The 20,712-nt window shown below is 46.7% G+C and overlaps 1 protein-coding gene across 7 annotated transcripts in view; it reads right to left on the reverse strand.

Moving 5' to 3' along the window:
- RIMS1 (regulating synaptic membrane exocytosis 1) overlaps nucleotides 1-20,712 on the reverse strand; it is a 2,255,956-nt gene that overhangs the window by 1,252,240 nt on the left and 983,004 nt on the right. For all 7 annotated transcript variants that reach the window (XM_069235695.1, XM_069235694.1, XM_069235701.1 and 4 more), the window contains one exon: nucleotides 11,318-11,385. In XM_069235695.1, the coding sequence (XP_069091796.1) occupies nucleotides 11,318-11,385 (68 nt within the window). The remainder of the gene's footprint in view (nucleotides 1-11,317; nucleotides 11,386-20,712) is intronic.

Below are 20,712 nucleotides of genomic sequence, written 5' to 3' on the forward strand. Positions count from 1 at the left end.
TACATTTGTTTTTCACTATTGTAAGCTCTGTCTCTCCCATAGGGTAGCATGGAAATTATCGTGAAATATCTCTTCAGTGTGGTTTCTTATTGGGAGCAGACGGAGATTTGGAGTTTGGGGTCTCTGAGCTCACACTTAAAAATACATCTTTTGGTGAAGTTGGTTTTTGAATTGTGACTTTGAAAATGCCACTTTCAGAAAGTGGGCATTTTCTTGCTTATACCATTTTGTGCTTCTGCCTGCTTTTGTATTCCACGTCTGGGTCAGACTGACAGTTGGGCTGTTGTGAATTCCCTCTAGACAGTGACACAAAGGGAGCTGAGATGTAGTCTGCATATCCTAATGAGCCATCTGAGCTAGAGGGGAGGGAGCTTAACGGTTCTGTGCCTCTGCTTGTCTGCTGAATACATGTCTGGGTCATGATGACAGTTGGGCTGTATGTGCATTCACTCTAGACAGTCACAGGCTGATGGGTCTTCCTGAGCTAAAGCAGTGAGAGACGCTGCAACTTGCACCTAAGTAGGGCTGTGCCTGTCCACACAGAAAACAGCCTCCAGCCCCCTGGGATGTGTCTGGGGCCAGGGCAGGGAAAGGCAGGCTCTTGTGCATTACAAAGACTTCTCTTTGAAATTTACCTACTTCAAAGACAGAAATGGGTATAAGTACTTGACCTCTGACACCACATAGCTAGAATCCTTCTGGACTGAAGACATTCTGGCAGGAAGAAGAGCTGGATGCTGTAGGAGGGACTGCCACTCTGCCTGCTGCTTTGTGGTACTGGCCTGCTGCTTCCTGCTTCTGTCCTGGGATTTAAAGGAGTGGACTTGCCTTTTTACATCCTGCTTCCAAAGGTTCTCCAAGGGCTTGTACTGATCTTGCCTCCTGTTAAGAAGTCTCAGGGACACCAAAGATTTCACCTGCCAGTGCCTCAGCTCTCTGGTTGAGAGTCCAGACTTGTACAATGTTGTCAAGTCCAGTTCCTTGGGAGAGAGTTTTGGTGCAACAACGAAGAAACTAGTGCATCGACTTCCAGAACGACTTTGGAACCAGGTATGCTCTCTTACCCCAACGCCACTGCCTGCACCCGAGCCATGGTCCCCATTGAGTGCAATGACTGTGACCTACAACGTAGGCCAGATGCTGCTGCAGTGCCTCCCAAGTCCCTCTACAGCGGGAGTCCAGAGTGCTGTGCCACTAACATCCGTGGCACCCAATTCTGACTCCGCCACAACACCTGTGGCCCCGTGATGTGATCCTGAAACCACAACACCGACGCCTTGCCTGCTGGAGTCAACGATCTCTACTTGTCAAAAAGAACAGCCGCCTCGCCACCAACGCTGCATCACCTCCTCTGCAACTGTAAGTAACTGACCCCCACCTTGCCTGCCTAGAGGTAAGGAACCAATGTCTCACCTCACTGGTGGCAGCAAGGAACCAATGCTGCTCCGGCTCCAGTGATGCCTTACCTCCCCGACTCCGTGCAACGTCTTTGTTTCCAAAATCACATTCCACCAAGTCATAGTCGCTGGTAGCTCTGGTTCCCTTTGAGTGGGGGGATCCCTGGTACTCTGAAAGTAGCTGTGAGACGTGCCATGCCTGTAGATTGCCTGGTAGGCAATGACCTTGAGTACACTACCTGGACGGAGGAAGAGCTAAGGTCTCACTTGGAGATGATGGGATTGCCTGAGTGGGTCTGCATGACCACAAAGTCCATGGCTGCCTGGGAGTGGAGTCAAGGGCGTCTGGAGCCTGGAAGAATAGCCTAGACAGCTGTCAAGTAAGGGGGGTAAGGGGTGAGGGAAAACAGTCCATGAAGTTCTTGCAGTGGTTGACGGGGTCCCTGTGGAGGAGGCCCCTGAGCCAACCGGGGGGGACATTGCTGCCCTGGGTGACCTACCTGAGCTTGTTGGCTAGCAGGTTGAGGGTGGTCCAACCACAGAAGAATTCTCCAAGGCGCAGAAGGTGGGTCCCACTCTTGTGGGCTTGAGGCAAGAGGCCTCAGCCCAAGCAGCAGGTGAAGCCTCTGGGGATCACTTCATCTATTGGAGAATTATCTCCGTTACAGTGAGCCTAAGGTACTGAAGGCAGGGGCAACACGTGTGCTGGTGCTCTCCCACTGTTACCGGGCTTTCCTACTGGGCCTGGCTCACAACATTCCCCTGGCAGGACATTTAGGGCATGACAAGCCCTATTTCAGGCCTGTCACCCACTTCTATTGGCCCTGAATGCAGACAGCCTCACATGCATTCTGTAGGTCCTGTCCTACCTGCCAAGCCAGTGGGAAGAATGGGAAAAAGGTCAAGGCCCCCCTGATCCCACCCCATGTCGTTGGCACCCCCTTTGAGAGGGTGGGCATCAACGTCATTGGTCCAATGGACCCCAAAATTGCCCTAGGCAACTGGTTTATCTTGGTTTTGGTGGACCCTGCCACCCACTACCAAGAGGCAATCCCTCTGAGGACAAAGACTGCACCAGTTGTGACCAGTACTCTGATGGGGATCTTTACCTTTGTGGGGTTCCCAAAGGAGATTGTGTCTGACAGGGGCACAAACTTCATGTCTGCATACATATAGTCCATCTGGGATGTGTGTAGAGTGACCTATAAGTTCACCACACCCTATCATTCTCAATCCAATGGTCCTATGGAGAGATTCAACAAGACCTTGAAGAACATAATCATAGGCCTCCCTGAGTCCATGAGGCACAACTGGGATGTCCTCTTGCCATACCTTCTCTTTGCTTATAGAGTGGTTCTCCAGAAGAGGGTAGGGTTCAGTCCCTTCGAGAATCTCTATGGGCATCCTGTCAGGGGACCCCTAAGCATTGTGAAGAGGGGTGGGAGAAAGCTCCCAAGGCACCTCCTCAGGATGGGATCAGCTACATGCTGGCCCTCTGCAACCAGATGCACCGCTTCTGGAAAAAGGCCAAGAGCAACCTTGAGGCCGGCCAAGAGGTTATGAAAAGCTGGTACGCCCGGAATGCCGCCCTGGTGGAGTTTCAGCCTGGAGACAAAGTATGGGTGATGGAGCCAGTATAGCCTAGAGCTCTCCAGGACCGCTGAACTGGCCCATATGAGATGAAGGAGCGTAAAGGAGAGGCCACTTACTTAGTGGACCTCCAGTCCCTTAGGAACCCTCTAAGGGTGCTCCATGTGAATAGACTGAAGCCTCATTTTGAGAGCACTGCAGTCAGCATGCTTCTGGTGACAGATGAGGGTATGGAGGAGGAGAGTAAACCTCTTCCAAAGCTCCTCTCTGCCCAAGAAGGTGATGGGTCAGTGGAGCGTGTCAAACTCTCTGACTCCCTGACCCTGAATCAGCGAGGGTTACTGCTACCAGCTACTGGAGCAGTACTCCTCCCTGTTTTCTCTCACCTTGGACTCACACACTCTTGTGTCCATGATATTGACACAGGAGACAGGCCCCCTGTAAAGAATAACATTTGGAGGTTGTCGGACAGGATGAAGGCCAGTATCAAGGATGCAGGTACCAAGATGCTGGCCCTAGGGGTAATTGAGAAATCCAGCAGTGTCTGGTACAGCCTTATGGTGCTGGTACCAAAGACTGCCCCACCCAGTGCCAAACCAGAACTTAGGTTCTGTGTGGATTACCTGGGTCTCAAGTCAGTCACAAAAACTGATGCTCACCCCATCCCCTGAGCTGATGAGCTCATAGACAGTCTAAGTGCTGCCAAATTCCTCAGTACTTTTGATCTTAAATCACAGTACTGGCAAATCGCCTTGACTGAGGGGGCCAAAGAGAGATCTTCTTTTTCAACTCCTAAGGGACATTACCACTTCGCTTTGAAAAATGCCCCACTACCTTCCAGCGGTAGGTTAACGGGGTCCTGACTGGTAAGGAAGCATTCTGCACTGCCTATATAGACAACACTGTCGTCTACAGTTCCAGCTGGGAGGAACACCTGCTCCACCTCCAAGAAGTGCTCCAGGCCCTGAACAGGCAGGCCTGACAATCATGGCCAGTAAGTGCCAGATTGGGCAGAGTTCTGTGGTGTACTTAGGACACATAGTAGGTGGTGGCAAGGTACAGCCCCTCCAGGCCAAGATTGATACAATCATGACCTGGAAACCATCTAGAATGCCAACAGAGGTGAGAGCCTTGTTAGGCCTCATTGGGTGCTACCGTAGGTTTATAAAGGGTTATGGCACCATAATGGTCCCCTTAACAGAACTAACTTTGAAAAAGCAACCTAGTTTGGTGATTTGGACATAGGCTTGTCAAAAAGCCTTTGACTCCATAAAGGAAGCCAAGTGCACGGCATTCGTGCTCAGGTCCCCTGACTACTCCATCATGCAGACAGATGCTTCAGAGCATGGTATTGGGGCGGTTCTACCACAGCTGAATAAGGAGGGCCTAGAACAACCAGTAGCCTTTATTAGCAGAAGGCTATTACCATGGGATCAGAGGTGGAATGCTATTGAGAGAGAATCATTTGCTGCGGTCTGGGCAATGAAGAAGCTAAGATCCTATCTGTTTGGGACTCACTTCTGGATTCAGACAGAGCACAGCCACTTCAAGTGGCTCATGCAGATGAGGACTGAGAACCCTAAACTCTTAAGGTGGTCTATCTCCCTACAGGGAATGGACTTTATGGTGGAGCATCCCCCGGGGACTGACCACGACAATGCTGATGGTCTCTCCAGATTCTTCCACCTTAGTGATGAGAGCTCCCAAGGGTTGGGTAGCTCTCCCCACTTTAAGCTGGGGGGAGACATGTTAGACCTGACAGCCGTAGGGTGGTCATCCACCAACTTTTTGCCTGCCTTCCTCTACTTTTCGGACACTGTTTTTGCTGGTTTTAGGACTCAATGCACTTTACCACTGCTAACCAGTGCTAAAGTACACATGCTCTAGCCCTTAAACATGGTAACATTGGTTCATCCCCAATGGGCATATTTGCTTTACCTTTAAGTCCCTGGTAACGTGCACTACATGTGCCTAGGGCCTGTAAATTAAATGCTATTAGTGGGACTGTAGCACTGATTGTGCCACACACATAAGTAGCCCCTTAACCATGCCTCAGGCCTGCCATTGCAAGGCCTGTGTGTGCAGTTTCACTGCCACATCGACTTGGCATATAGAAGTACTTGCCAAATCTTAAAACCCCTTTTTCTACATATAGGTCACCCCTAAGGTAGGGCCTAGGTTACCCATAGGGCAGGGTGCTATATAGGTAAAAGGCAGGACATGTACATATGTGTTTTACGTGTCCTGGCAGTGAAAGACTCCTAAATTCATTTTCCACTACTCTGAGGCCTGTTCATTTCATAGACTAACATTAGGACTCCCCTCATAGACTTTTTTGAGTGGTAGATTCTGATCTGAAAGGGGTAACCAGTTCATATTTAGTATGGTCAGAAGGGCAATAGAAAATCCTGCTTTTTGATGAGGTTGGATTTAATATTACTATTTTAGAGAAGCCACTTTTAGAAAGTGAGCATTTCTCTGCACTTAAAACCATTTGTACCTTACAGCCTGTCTCCAATATACGTCTGGTCTGTACTGGTTGACAGCTCCCTTGTACATTTCACCCAGACAACCACAAACACAGGACACTCAGTCACATCTGATTTCATCTGCATACTGCATGGGTCTTCCTGGGCTGGAAGGGTAGAGGGCCTGACACTTACCTTTCAAAGGCCAGTGGCCTGCCCTCACAGAATGGACGGATAAAACTCCTCACTGGTACCCTGACAGACAGGACTGGGCTGAAAGGGGAACTTGTGCACTTCAAAACCAATCTTTGAAGTCTCCCCCACTTTAAATACATTTTTGGGTATATAAACTGGGTCTCTGACCCCACCAACTTAGACACTTCTGGACCCACACCTGTACCCTGTCAGGGGAGCTGCCAGGCTGCCCAAAGGACTCATTTGGACTGCTTTGTTGAGAAGGACTGCTGCCCTGCTGTTGCTCTGCTGGCCTCTGAATTTGCTGGAAGGACTCTGCCTTCCCCAAAAGTGCTCTCCGAGGGCTTGGATTGAGCTTGCCTCCTGTTTCTGAAGTCTCAGGGCCAACAAAGACTTCATCTCTTCAAGAAACTCCTTGTGCATCGAAAATCGATGCACCGCCTGCATAAATCAGCACAAAGCCTGCATTGCGACCGAGAAATTGCCGCACAGCCAACTTGAAGGACACAGCCCTGACTTCCCAACTGGAAATTCGACACAGCTTCTACTTTGCAATGGAAAATTAGATGCATCGACAACCGGATCAATGCAGCACCGGGGGCCTTCTTGCATCTCTTCAACGATTTTCAGCCGATCGTCCCTGGGCGGCAAAATATCCCTGCATCCCAGTGAGGAACCAAGAATGTGTGCCAAAAAATGACGCAAACCCCTTGCAGTGTGGAAAGAAACAACGCATTGTCTGTGCTTCGTCAGAAAATTTGACGCAACACCTTATTTTTCCATGCATCTCCTCCTCTGCGGTCTCCGTGCATCGCTATTTTTGATGCCTACCAGGTACTGTGTGGAACAAAGAGACAACTATTTATTTCTAAGGAATGAGACTCTTTTAAACCTCTTAGATGTGATATTTCACCTTGGGCTTATTGGATCTTTGTCATTTTTACCTTATTTTATTCAGATAAATACTTATTTTTCTTTACCTGTGTGGTGTACTTTTCCACTGTACACTACTCCATGCTATGCTATGCCACTGTACATAACTCCACTCTACGACACTACACTTTATGCCCTTCCACTCTATGTCACCCCACTGTACGCCACTCCATTGTATGTGATTTAAATCTACACCACTAAACTGTACCTGACTCCATTCTATGGCACTCTAATGTATGCCTTCAATTATACACAACTCTAAACTACGCTATTCCACACAACGCAACTCCACTCTACCCCATTCCACTGTACACTATTCCATTCTATGCCACTACATTCGACCACACTCCATACCATTTGACTCTACACCACTGCGCTGTACGCTAATCTACTCCATTGTACCCAGTCACGGCTCACGGGAGGGAAAAGGGGCAGGGCAGAGCAGCACGTAGCGGGAGGGTGGGGGACCCCAAAAAAAAAAAACTACCTTTTTTTCCGCACCGCACCACTCCATCCGCTCTGCTCCATTGTTTCAGGCACAGGCTCCCAGCCTGCCCTGCGGCCAATTCTGACGCTGCTCAAAGAAGTGTTAGGATTGGCTGGAAGTGCCCAGGCTGGGCACTCCAAGGCAGACAGGAAGCTTGTGTATGCTCTCTCCAGCCTGACAACACAATGCCGGCCTAGAAAGACCACAGTGCGCATGTATGCCTGGCCGGCCCAAGACCGGCAGCCAAGCATACTTGCGCCCTGAGGGGGAGTGCCCACTTTAATAGAAACAACATATTAAACTGAGTTTATTATGTTGTTTATATAAATGTTTTGCAGCTTCTGCTGAGGGCGGGGGAGGGGAGAGCGATGCTCCTCCACCATATCGGAGAAGCCGAGCCTGATTGTACCCCACTCCAATCTATACCACTCCACGCAACTACATAGGGCCTGATTATGACCCTGGCGGACAGCGGAGGCCGTCCGCCAAGGTACCGCCGCTGAATGACCGCACCGCGGTCAAAAGACCGCGGCGGCCATTTAGACATTTCCTCTGGGCCGGCGGGCGCTCTCCAAAAGAGCGCCCGCCGGCCCAGAGGAAATGCCCCTGCAACGAGGACGCCGGCTCAGAATTGAGCCGGCGGAGTTGCAGGGGTGCGACGGGTGCAGTTGCACCCGTCGCGTATTTCAGTGTCTGCTTAGCAGACACTGAAATACTTTGCGGGGCCCTCTTACGGGGACCCCTGCCGTGCCCATGCCATTGGCATGGGCACGGCAGGGGCCCCCAGGGGCCCCGCGGCACCCCCTACCGCCATCCTGTTCCTGGCGGGCGAACCGCCAGGAACAGGATGGCGGTAGGGGGTGTCAGAATCCCCCATGGCGGCGCAGCAAGCTGCGCCGCCATGGGGGATTCTAAGGGGAGCGGTAAATCGGCGGGAGACCGCCGGTTTGCCTCTTCTGACCGCGGCCGAACCGCCGCGGTCAGAATGCCCTGCGGGGCACCGCCGGCCTGTCGGCGGTGCTCCCGCCGACCCTGACCGCCGGGCTCAGAATGACCCCCATAGTCTGCTATTCCACTGTACACCACTGCACTGTATGCCAATCCAGTCTATGTCACTCTACTGTACCCCACTCCACTCTAGGGGCTTCCACTGTACGCAACTACACTCTACGCCACTAAGATTTACTCTATTCCACTGCATGCCACTCCACTCCAAGACACTCCACTGTATGGTATCACACTGTACTCTGCTACACTGTACGCTCCTCCACTCTGCTATTCCACTCTACATCACTCCACTCTACATTGTTTCACTGAATGTCACTTCACTAACACTTTTCTGCTGTATGGCCCTCCACTCTACGCCAATTCCCTACATGGTATTTCACTCTTTGGCACCGCAGTGTGCATTACTGCACTCTACGCCACTTCAGTTTATGACACACCTCCACGAGATTCAACTTTACAACAGACCACTCTATGCCACTTCAATTTATGCTATTCCACTGTATATCATTGCAGTCTATGCCAGTACACTGTGTGTCACTCCACTCAATGCTAATCCAATGTATGCCATTCCACCCCACACCAATCCACTGTACACTATTTCACTGTATGACTAATCCGTTGTACCTCCACTCCAGTTTGCAACACTCCACTACACCCACTATACTCGACACTATTGTACAGTACGCCACTCCACTGTATGGCATTACACTGTACGCTATTCCACTGTGCACTGCTCCACTTTACAGCCCTCCAGTATATGCCACTTGACTATACAGTTTTCCAGCTTATGCCACTCCACTCTACACCACTACAGTCGCTATACCACTCTACACCACTCCACTCTATGCTACTCCACTATATGCAACTGCACTCTATGCCCCTAAAATCTAGGGTATTCCACTCTATGAGGCTGCACTCCACGCCATTCCAATGTACACCACTGTAACCTACATTATTACACTCTATACCACTACACTCTACCCCACTGCAGTATACCCCAGTCAACTACAGGCTACTCTAATGTATGCTACTGCAGTGTACGCCACTTCACTCCACCGTGTCCCACTTCACTGTACTCCAACTATCCTTAACACTATTCCAGTCTATTTCCCGCTACTCTAAGCTACTCCACTGTATGCTGCTCCACTGTATGCCACTCCATTCTACTCTACTCCACTACACATCTAGGCACTTCTACTTTATGTCACTCCACTCTATGCCAATTTATTCTGCACTATTAGACTGTATGCAACTACCCTCTACCTCAGTCCATTGTAAGCCACTGCGCTCTACAAGACACCACTCTACACTATTCCACGTTATGCCAATTCACTCCTTTCTTTGTCACTCCAGTTTAACACATTTCACTGTGCAGCACTCCATGTTACCCCATTCAACTGTATGAAACTCTACAATACCCCACTCCACTCTATGCTATTCCACTTTGTGCACTTCACTCTACTTTCCCCTTTTCCATTATACACTACTTCCCTATAGGCCACTCCACTCTGTGCCACTGCACTGTACACCACTCCACTCTACAACATTAGACTCCAAGCTTTTCCACTCTACGCCACTCGATTCTAAGCCAGTCTAGTGTATGCCAGTACAATTGATGCTCCTCCAGTGTATGCTATTTCACTGTAGAGAACTCCAGCGTATGCCACTTCATTCAAGCTATTACACTGTATGTTACTCCACTCTATGTCACTCCACTCTACACCACTCCAGTGTACCCTATTCCACAGTACACAATTCCACAGTATAGCCTAATTGGCCTGATATCAAACTAATAAAATAAATATGAAGTACACTGTACAACACTAGACTTTACCACACTAAACTCTATGACATTCTCCTACACTAGACTTTAGCACACTCCACTTAATAATACTCACTCAATAGTATGATTTGAAGACACATTTATATTACAAAACACCAACCAATTCAATTTAATGAAAAAAACAAAGGTTAAAGCTAAGTTATACTTCTGAAAACCTTATTTTGTCTTTCTATACAAACCCAACTTACCGCACTACCATGCACTATGTTCTCATAAACTATGTCATTTGAGATATAATAAGTGTTATTATGACTGCTATGATTTCACACAGTTTAAGTTATATCATTTGGAAAGGTATAACCAGTGCGTGGAAAACGGGTAAGTTATAGTTAATGTAGTGTGGTAAGTGATGCGATAAGACTGTGTTCGGAGGTGTGCTACGTATGGTTAATTGAAGGTGGTGTGCAAATTATAATGTAAGTTATAAGTGGTGATGCACAAATAAGAAATTTAAGTTATAACAATAGCCTTAGAATTTTTAAAGATTGTGTTGTGTGTATATATATATGTACATATATATATATATATATATGTACATATATATATATATATATATATATATATATATATATACTTATTATTTGTCAACTGCAATACAACATTTTTATCTAAATACAAACACTGAAATTCACCAGTTATAGCTAACTGAAGTACTTATATCTTAAGCCCTGAAGTAAATATAACTTGTGCCCCGGCCTGCCCAGTGGAATTTCAGATGTCATGAGTGATGTTATCAAGGTTGTCAAGGAACATGTACTGAGTGATGTAGTATATGAGGATAAAAGCAGTGCATATTGAGTGGGCAAGTTTTTAGTTGCTTCAAGCTCAAAATATAGTTATGGGACCGTAGAAAAAAAATACTTTTTTTGGCCACGGGTTAGCCACCACAATTAGGGGTTCAGGGTATCCCGTCCCTGCTCCCTTTATCTTTTTTTTTTTTACTTTTTTTTAGGATGGACTGAGTGCCCGAGTCCTAAAATGACTGCAGCAATATCTATGTTGATGCTGTGGCAGCCAATCAGATCATAACTTTTTATCTCTTGGATCCACTGTATCACTGTTCAATTTTCCTGTGAAAAATCGATTTAGGAAAACATTTTGGTATCCCCCCTTTTATCACCTCCTCAATTGATAGATCAACATTAAACTTTCCAGTAAAGGAAGCTGAGGAGGATGAGACTTTTTTTTGGAAGGTGCCCTTCCTATGGAAATGTGATCCTAAATATAACTACCCAGTGGTGAACAACTCTGGATAATATATCTAGCTATATAAAAAAATCGTACAATAATATTCAGGGAAGTAAAGTACATCAGGTTTCATCAAACTTTTCAACTTTATGGTATCAGCTGTATATAACAAAATCATGCAGAAACATAGCAGCAGGTATTTCCTTACCGAACTAATTGGGGATGTCTCCCTGCTGTGCCACGTGGCAGGATCCAACCAATAGTATTCCAAATCACCTAAAGGAGAAAAAATAAAGAACTGAGTTGATACAAGTAATTCTCCTCATCAGACATTTACTTAATTTCACAAATGTTTGTAGTTTTGTGAACAATGACATTGGCACAGACCAACAATGTTTGTAAGAGAACCTTTTACAAATCCACCTTTACCACTTGTCAATATGTTTGTTAAAGCTCTGTCCTGTGTATTGATTTACCATGTCTGGCCCTGTTGGTATAGTTTAGATGCCTTTTCAGTTTAAATATTGTTATCAAGTAATAAATCATTGATGGGGATCATGACTAAGTATAATGCAGTAACAACGCAATCTTTGGAGCTCCCTAGATCCCAGTCCAATATCCAACAATTATGTGCACTTCTATGGCCCACTGATAAGATAAAGTGCTATTTCTCTGTACAGGTTTGGGTGCTCTACAAACTATGATCAGACAATTGTAATAAAGGCCCATATACTGTCAGATTGCAGCTTCAGGGAAACAACCGTTCAGAGAGAAGAAAACAATGATCCCCATGATGGCTGCTGTGATCAAATGATGATCACCATGACATCCTCTCGACTGGAATCATCAACTGCACTTCAAACCCAGAGGTCAGGCCTCACCAATATGATTGAGGAAGTAGGGCAGCACCAACGTAAAAGTGTCTGGCCCTGGGTCTAGCGAAGTAGTGATATGACAGGAGCCATGATGAAGATCTTTGGGTCATGACTCTATGGAGGTATGGGCTGGTTCCAGCTGGGAGCAGGCCTCATGGAAGATCCTCCTGGTGGAACTATTGACTGTGATCTATGACAGGAGGCCTTAGCAGTGCACCCAGAGTGGGGAAAGAAAGTAACAGGGGCTGGCAAAGCAGAAGGAGAATGTGCCAAAGGATGTAACCTGACCTGAATATTGAATGGTTCCGCATAAGCCCTGAAACTGCATCAGCAAGATCTACAGAGGAGGAAGGAGCAACCCTAGAACATCTCCTCCACTGGGAGTCTACTGGGACAGAGTATGACTGAGTACTGCCCTCCCACACCAGTGGAAAAGGCCGAGAACATTAGAAAACCTGTGTAGCGTGGAGTACCTATGAGCTAAGTGGGGTAAGTCCATTTATCCTTCGTGACATACCGGTACACAAGCTATACCACCCAAGGCAATATGGAGACACAGAGACAGATCTTTGGCATTCACATTGAGACTAATGTGATATGTGCCATCATGAGTCCAGCAACCACACAAATAAAAGCAGACTTTGGTCACTGGTTGTAGAAAAGGGGCGAAAGAGACAGTAAAACTTGACAGTGCTACAAGGACTCAACTAGGAAGGACAGCAGTGGGACCCAGAGACAGAACACTCCATTGTTACTAGCATTGCATTACAGAAAGGAAGCAAACACAGTGAGTTTGTGATCAATAAGCCAAAAGGTGATACCTGCCTGTGCTACTAGTTGTTCAGCAGCTCCGCAAGGGTGCTCGGCAGGTGACAACGAGCCCCACTAGTCAACACAAAATATTGTGTCACAACTGAAATTGTTGGTTCTGCTCGAGTATAGGATACTGGTCAGTAATATCAATGGGAAAACCACAAACTGGCAATGACCAAGCACTACCTGAGGCAGGAAGAGAGAAAGACGCTGACCCCATTGCAGACTGCCGTACTTCACTTGCAGATATGAAAATAAATGGAGAACTGGACACTACAGCCAACAAGCTAGATCAAATACTAACTGCTATTGAAGACGCCAGGTCGGCTACAGAGGCAGAAATAGACACGGTTAACATAGACCTCAACCTGATACAAGAGGATCAGTATAAATTAAAAGAAAGAGTCCAGCATAATGATCAAGCCCTCGCTGAAATGGCCCCACAAATAACTGAAACCATTACTCAGGTCCAAGAGCTTAAAAATCAATTCCTTAATTGACAAGACTGTGAGGAAGGTACAGATGCCTGGCCTGCCAGAACAACCTGATGATTACAAGTATCTCAGAAGAAGTGGACAGCAACAAACCCACAGGGTTCAATGAGTAATGGCTTAAAGTAGTGGCTTTGCAGGACAATGTTTCCTTACTTCATAATGGGATGCCACACTGGATTCCAGTGAAGCATACACCTCTGAGTGCTCCCCCGCACCCAAAGATAGCAAGAAAATGAGACTAGAGTTAACACAACACCGCATTACAATACACTAGGAAGATCGAGCCACTGATGCTAGAAGCCTCAAAGGTGATTATCTTTCTAGATTTTACATCTGCTGTGAACTGCTGTTGATCTTCATTTCTGACCATCAAGAAAAAAACAGAGGAAACTAGAATAAATAGAGATCTATTATTCCCAGCAAGACTTGGTGTAGCAGATGCAATCAAACATGTTTCTCCACAATCCACAAAGAAGCATGGGAGTGGATTTACCATACTGGTAGAAAGCACTGTAGCAGCCTGATGAAGACATCGTCATGATCAGGATAGCAGAATTTTGTAAGACAGTTACAGCAGCAAAAAACACATTAGAAATGACTCCTCTCAGCAGATCAGAAGCACAAGAAGAGCATGGAATGAACCAATCATGCCTGTCAAGAGCTCCAGCTGGATCCCTCTCTCATCTAACAACATCTGGTAGTGGTACCATCTGAAGTCCTGGGGTCAGTGTCAATTGTCCCTGGTGCTTGGTGGGGGGAGGGTGTCAGAGAGTACCCCTCATATCGCAGGGGTCTTGCTTTGCAGATGCTGAGACCATCTGGCCTCATCGCATGGAGGACCTCCTGGAGGACGAGGTCCGCAGAGGCCAGGAGACGAGGGGCTATACATCTCAGGGTGACCTGGCATGCGACCCCCAGTCGTTGATTGAAGCTGGATGCGATGAGACAATCACTCACACAGCTCACAAAGAGTGCCCTGCTTACTTGATCTGAGCCCAGGAAGATTGCAGTGACGAGAGCAGTGGAGGTCTCCTGGAATCAGAAGAGAGTGCAGTGGCCTTCAGGGACCGGTCTGTGGCACGTGTGTGTAGGGAGTTAGTTCCCCCTCCTCCAAAAGATTAAAAGGCATGGAGATGTTGTGCTGCCAGCTGCAGAGATCAGCAGAGAATGTGACGCCCTGGGCTGAGGACGGGCTGGTGTGGTTCCTGGGGCCTGCGATCTTAAGGTGGTTTGCTGTCTTCCTTCGGCTGCACGTGCCACCTCTCCCTTTCACTTTTCTGGGAGAGGGTGAGGTGGGCTGAATAGGGAGGTGGCTAGAAGTACTGCTGTGATTCACTGAGGGGGGGTCCTATGAATGTATTATGCTGTGGGGACCTGACGTATTGTGGTCCTCTTGAGGAGGAGTAGTTCTTTAAGATATATCCTAACTCTTGTAAAACCCTGTTGAGTGGGAGGCCCAGGCTGGGAATAATATGATAAGATTCCTATAGGTAATATCCCACATCTTGTGAAGTACAAGGAACACACAAGACAAACAATTAAAGAAAGCCTAAGCAGAAAAGCATTAAAACAAAAAGTAAGGAAGCCTGGTGGTCTCCTATGGACCCTGGAGGCCCTGATATTTGCAAAGGGTCTCCCATTGGTTGCTCAGTGGCGGGGGCAGCCAGGAGGACCCTGTGGCTTCTTGTGCCCCCTCAGTTCTGGTAGGTGAGGTGGGCAGTGAGTGACTGGGGCTTTCAGCCTGAATCTAAAGTAGTTCATGGACCCTTTGCTTGCTACTGGTACCTGCCCCCTCCTCACCAACATCAGTTACGGCCTCTCCGACACTCTTGGAGGCTCTAAGACATTATTGCACTAAAATGTGAAAAGGGGAGCTCTAAGAGCTCAACTGAACTCCATGAACAAATACACCAAGCCAGTATTGGCTGAGAGGGTGCACGCACAGGTTACACAGGAGGGCATTACTGCTCAAAATGGGGACTAACCTTCTGCTGCGACCATACTTAAAGTTATGAAGGACTCTTGCGAGGCTCTTGAGGGCAGGATTGACAGGGTGTGAACAGAGATCTCCCTCATTCGCCAAGATCGGAGTGAGGTGACAGAACAGAGGACGGGGGTGTGGGTTACAGTTTCTTTGAGAAGTGGCCTTTTATTTAGAATGTCATGCTGAGGTTGTGGAATGCAGATCACAATAGAATAAAATCCACTTTGTGTGGGTTCCAGAGAGACTGGAAGGCTCTCATCGAAGATAAATCTTTACAAATTGGATTCACTTCTGGATCTCAGGCAGCAAATTATCTTCTGGCTTCCTCACCAAGCAGGTGCACAGTGGTTATTGGTCTCTAGTCACCCCCTCCCCAGGTTGCCCCCACTGGAGTCAGTAGTTCTTACTGCTCAACTATGTGGATAGAGATGCCATCCAAGCATCAGGTAAATCCTCACTAACTGTATTACTGGAATCTGCTAAAGTGATGATCTTTCCTCATTATATACTAGAATGCAACAAGAGCAACTTATTTCTACATCAGCGAAGCCCACACTCAGAACATTTCAGATGAAATGCATGCTTATGTACTCAGCCAAACTGAAAGTAATTTTCCAGGGGACAGTCTTGTTCTTTATTGACCCAGAAGCGGTGTGGCGATGGGTGGAAGAAAGACCTCTTTCCGACGGGCTGGGCGATGGCCAAGATAGCGGGGTGGACTCCTGAAACATCAAGCTGCTGTTTAGGGAGATGCAAGCAGGACTAATTGCTGACCCACAAACCAGAAAGAGAGGCTTCCCCTTCTGAGGGAAACTACCCAGAGGGCACGAGGCCCAGCAACACAGACGAGTCCACGATCAGCACTGCCTTTTTAGCCCGAGCCTTGAAGCTGCAACCACCTTGTGTGTGCTGACTTGTTCCAGGATAGTTTGCCACATGGTGGGTACAGTCTGGCTCAGTCTTCATAGTCTTACCTCAGACACGTCTGGCGAGAGGGTGACCCTGCCACATTCTGAGGTGCCACACAGAAATCCATGTTATTGTGAGGAAAGCCAGCAGATAACCACGCCCACTCATAGGTTGTCATGTTGGGAGGAGTTATGTTTCAGGGTAAAAGATGCTTTTTTTTTGCAGAAGTGTGGGGAAGAAGGAAGTATGCTTGGACAGTTGTTTATGTTGTCGTTCTTGGGGTTGTCTATTGTTTTTTGTCATTATTACCACTCTGATTGCACTGGCCCTGCCATTTGAAAAGGGGTATGGAGATATGGAATCTGCTTCATTCATTTTAAAGGGGTAACCTGCCAGTCCCTGGTCACCTAATGATGTAGTCTATGTGGGGCCAGAATCTCTGACATCTACATAACTTGCTACAGTCTACAGCAGTGACCTTTGAGTACCTACCGGCTTCTTTCCGCTACACATGGAGAAGGCCTTTGATTCTATCAGATGGCGCAATCTGTTCCAGGTCCTTAATGGGGTTGGTGTTTGGCCCCAAATACTGTAGCTGGGTCCTTCTGCTCTATAGTAGCCTGTCACCAATGGTGAATATTCAAATTACTTTCTTCCTGGGCAGGGAATGCAATAGGACTGTCCCCTTTTGCCTTTGTTGTTTGTCCTGTACCTGGAGCCGCTGGCATGCCTGCTAAGACTGCACAGATGTGTCCAGCATTCCAGAGGTGGCAAGGGCACCAGAAAAGGTATCACTCTATTCAGGTGACATTTTATTGTACTTAAACCGGTGACCTCCATGATAGCCATACTGTTAATATTTGAAGCCTTTGAATGCTATGCAGGATACAAGATTAACTGAAACAAGTCGTTATTGTACAAGGTAGGGGACTGGCCTCTGACAACTGTACTCCCACCAAAGGTAACGGTTTACACAGATAGTTTAAAATCCCTGGTATAGAAATAACTCGGTGTCCGGTCAGGTTTTTGGACCGGAACATTGAGGTGGTTTATAAAGTGTTCCAGAGTGACATTGCTCGATTAAGTTACCTAGCCTTATCAATTCTAGGTAGAACCACCTTATTTAAAATGATCATGTTACCCAAATTCCTTTATGTCCTCCAGAGCTCTCCCTGACTTGTTTCTGAGGCTTTCTTTAATACGGTTGAAGGGACCTTGCGTTTCCCACCTTTGGATTGGCGGGACCCCCCAGTTAGCACTCTACACCTTGTGTGTATCAGTGTATAGCAGCAGCAATGTCCTGTCAGAACTTAGAGCATTCTATTGGGCTGCTCATTTGTAGGCAGTACATGAATGGGCCTTTGTGCCAAAGGATGATTCAGTGTAGGGATGGAGAGGTGTCTAATGGAAAAGGAAATCTTATCTACATTACATTTATAGGGTATCCCTCCAATGCTCCCTACTAGAGCTGACTAAAACCACTCTGATGGCATGGGATGAGGCCAACGACCATGTAGGTTAGAAAAACAAATTATCTAGAAATATCCTCCTGTCATTGGGGGACCGCTTGTGTGAGCTGAGGAGCCTGAAGGGAATAACAGCCTAGGACCTCATCTGTATTTCAACCTAGGGAAAAGTGAGGAGGGTATAAAGTAATTTAGTGGGCTACAGGTGGAGTATGATCTACAGGACTTTCAACATCTTAAATACCTACAACTCTGCCATGCCCTTCACACAAAGAAGATTCTCTGGGCAGACTTAGAGGACAACAGCACCTTGGAGGTCAGGATCTCTTGGAGGAATTGACTTCCAAAGTTATCTGCTTAACCTATCACACCATACTCAATAACAAACCAAATAACCTTCATTCCCTCAGAGCCAAGTGGGAGATAGATGTGGGCACCTTAGAGGGCGTGGACTGGGAGGCAGCCCTGATGCATCCCAGGGAAGTGCTGATAATATTGAGTCTGAGGCTCATACAAATTAAGGCCCTCCATAGAATTTATGACCACTGACACCAACTGTTTTAAAAGGGAAGAGCAAGCACACCCAATGGCCTATGGTGTGGGGGGAGATGGGCTCATACTTCCATACCCTTTGGGATTGTTCCTGCATACAACTTTAGTGGAAGGCAGTGATGTTGACATTAATATCAATATTGGGAGCACAGGTCTCTTGCACCCCCTCCTCACACACACACACACTTCTTCATACTCGAGATCCCTGGCCATGTAGAGCTGGCTAGGAAGCAGCTCCTGTTTTGTGCTATGGGCTTCATAGTGGTGAAGCAAGATGTTATCAGGGAATGGGCCCCTCCAACCCCCACCTTGTGCCAAGGGGTTACAGGCCTGACATACTGTATGGAGGCCAAAAGAGTGTTATACACAGCTCGGGCATCCCCAAAAACATTTTTAAAGGGTGGGGGCCCTGGCAAGCCCACTACAGTCTAGAGTGGGAAATGGAGGATCGACTGATTAAACTGGTGGAGAACAAGACCTCAAAGATGGGGACATCCCGTATATATCGTAGTACCATGGGCAGACAGTTCCCAGGGATTGAGAGGTAAGTACTTATGACTGGTGCTGATCCTGATGTTTGATCACATTACCTCAGGAGCTTGGGGTTCTTTTGTTCAGGTTGTTTTCTGTATTCTCGTCAATTATGTGCAGATTGTATGCAACACATTGGTGAGTTAGTGTTGGTATGGTTGTTGTTGAAAACCAAAAAATATATATATAAAAAAAAAAAAAAAAGAAGAGCATAGAACTACTGTGGCCTCATCAGCAGCACTGTGTGGAAACAAAAATACCTTTCAAATGAGAACTCAGATGAAGACTATGCCACAACAAATATGAGTGATGATTTCCAACATTTACCGGTGATTACACCACCAACAGCCAAATAAATATTGTAACATTGAGCAACAGGATACACCTCCTTGCGTATAAGCCTAGTGCATCAAAATGGAACATCAATAAACTGAATAGTAGGGAATCAGCTAAGGCTGACAATGGGCTGATGCACAGGTGTGTTCCACAAACTGTAAGTGAAGACTTACATTTGTTGGGGTCATTCAAACTGCCTTACTGCACAGGTATGAGGAAGATGTCTTAATAATGTGCACTAAGCATACCACCTACAATAATGTCGCCAAGGACTCCTTGTCAAAATAAGGGCTGGGGTAAGCGTGATGGTGGTGAGTAAAAACAAAAGAGGGGATGAACAGGGGAAAAAGACTACTAAAAGGCATGCTGTATATCTCATGGAAAACACTAGTTAAAGTACCATGCTTGTGACAGTACAACTTTACAGTATTAATATATATAATTTTGCTGCTATGTGTTATGCACAGAAATTTCAATGCATGGTAGTTGTACATATGGCAGCAGTTTACAAGGGGGGATCACAATACCCAGGGGTGGCAGAAAACTAGCATGATACTGGACAGAATATGCAAACGGGTGCCACAACTGATATAAGCAAAGGCTATACCTAATAATATCTCCACCAAATATTTTGGCATCCCAGAGTCAATACATCAAAAGGATTTAGAACATTAAGGGAATGGGCATGGCCAGTAAAAGGTACATAGTATAGACACAGCTAAGAAGACATAATAGGAGCATTACATACCTTGAGGAAACACACAAAGGTAAAAGAGGGACAAGCACTAGAATGCAGGTGGAGGGGACACGTATTTTACATGACCGACTCCACTTTCTCTAGGGCTGCAGCGATTTGGATACACCCTTGGGTCCCCTTTATAGCTAAGGAGGCCAATCTAGATGAAGAAGGGCAATATGCATAGGTAAAAGGCCAACTTGATGGGTGGTTCGTAGTTTGTACACCACTAATAATGAACAGTCCCAGTTTCTGTCCAGGTTATCGCAACAACTATCAATGTCGGTGATTCAGGATTTCCAAGAATGACAAGAAAGGGAGGTTACTAGCACAGCTGTACAGACCAGTTGCGGGGGGCGTCTCTCCAGCAACAAATCAATATGGTGTTTAAAGAGTATTATACACAATTGTACACACACCTGGCAGACCCTTTGGAAACACAACTTAACGCATACCTTGAGAACATCCCACACCTCCAAGAGTTAGATGTGTCCATATTGTTATCAGAAATGAAGGACACAATACGAGCCAAGCCAAGTGGTAAGATGCCTTGTACAGATTGCCCACCAATCAAATTCTATGCAACTTATGAAAAACTACTAACCACCACGTTCCTTAAATGGTATAAAAGTGCCTAGGAATGCCACAGCCATCTTCCACCCACAACGAATGAGGTTTTTATTGTTACCCTTCCAAAACATAAAACATTGTTAAACGTTTGTAGATTTTACCAAATACTCCAGAAGGCCCCACAAATCTGATCCAATTCAGCGTGTCTAGCTATACACTTGAAACAAGCATTTCACTCCCTGAATTGGAAATACGTATCCAAAGTCCTGTAGAGGTTTGGGATAGTTAAAAACATGATTAATTGGATCAAATTATTGCATGTACAAACCATAGTGCG

Source organism: Pleurodeles waltl, chromosome 5 (genome assembly GCF_031143425.1).
Source record: "Pleurodeles waltl isolate 20211129_DDA chromosome 5, aPleWal1.hap1.20221129, whole genome shotgun sequence".
In the NCBI taxonomy this organism is placed as follows: domain Eukaryota; kingdom Metazoa; phylum Chordata; class Amphibia; order Caudata; family Salamandridae; genus Pleurodeles; species Pleurodeles waltl.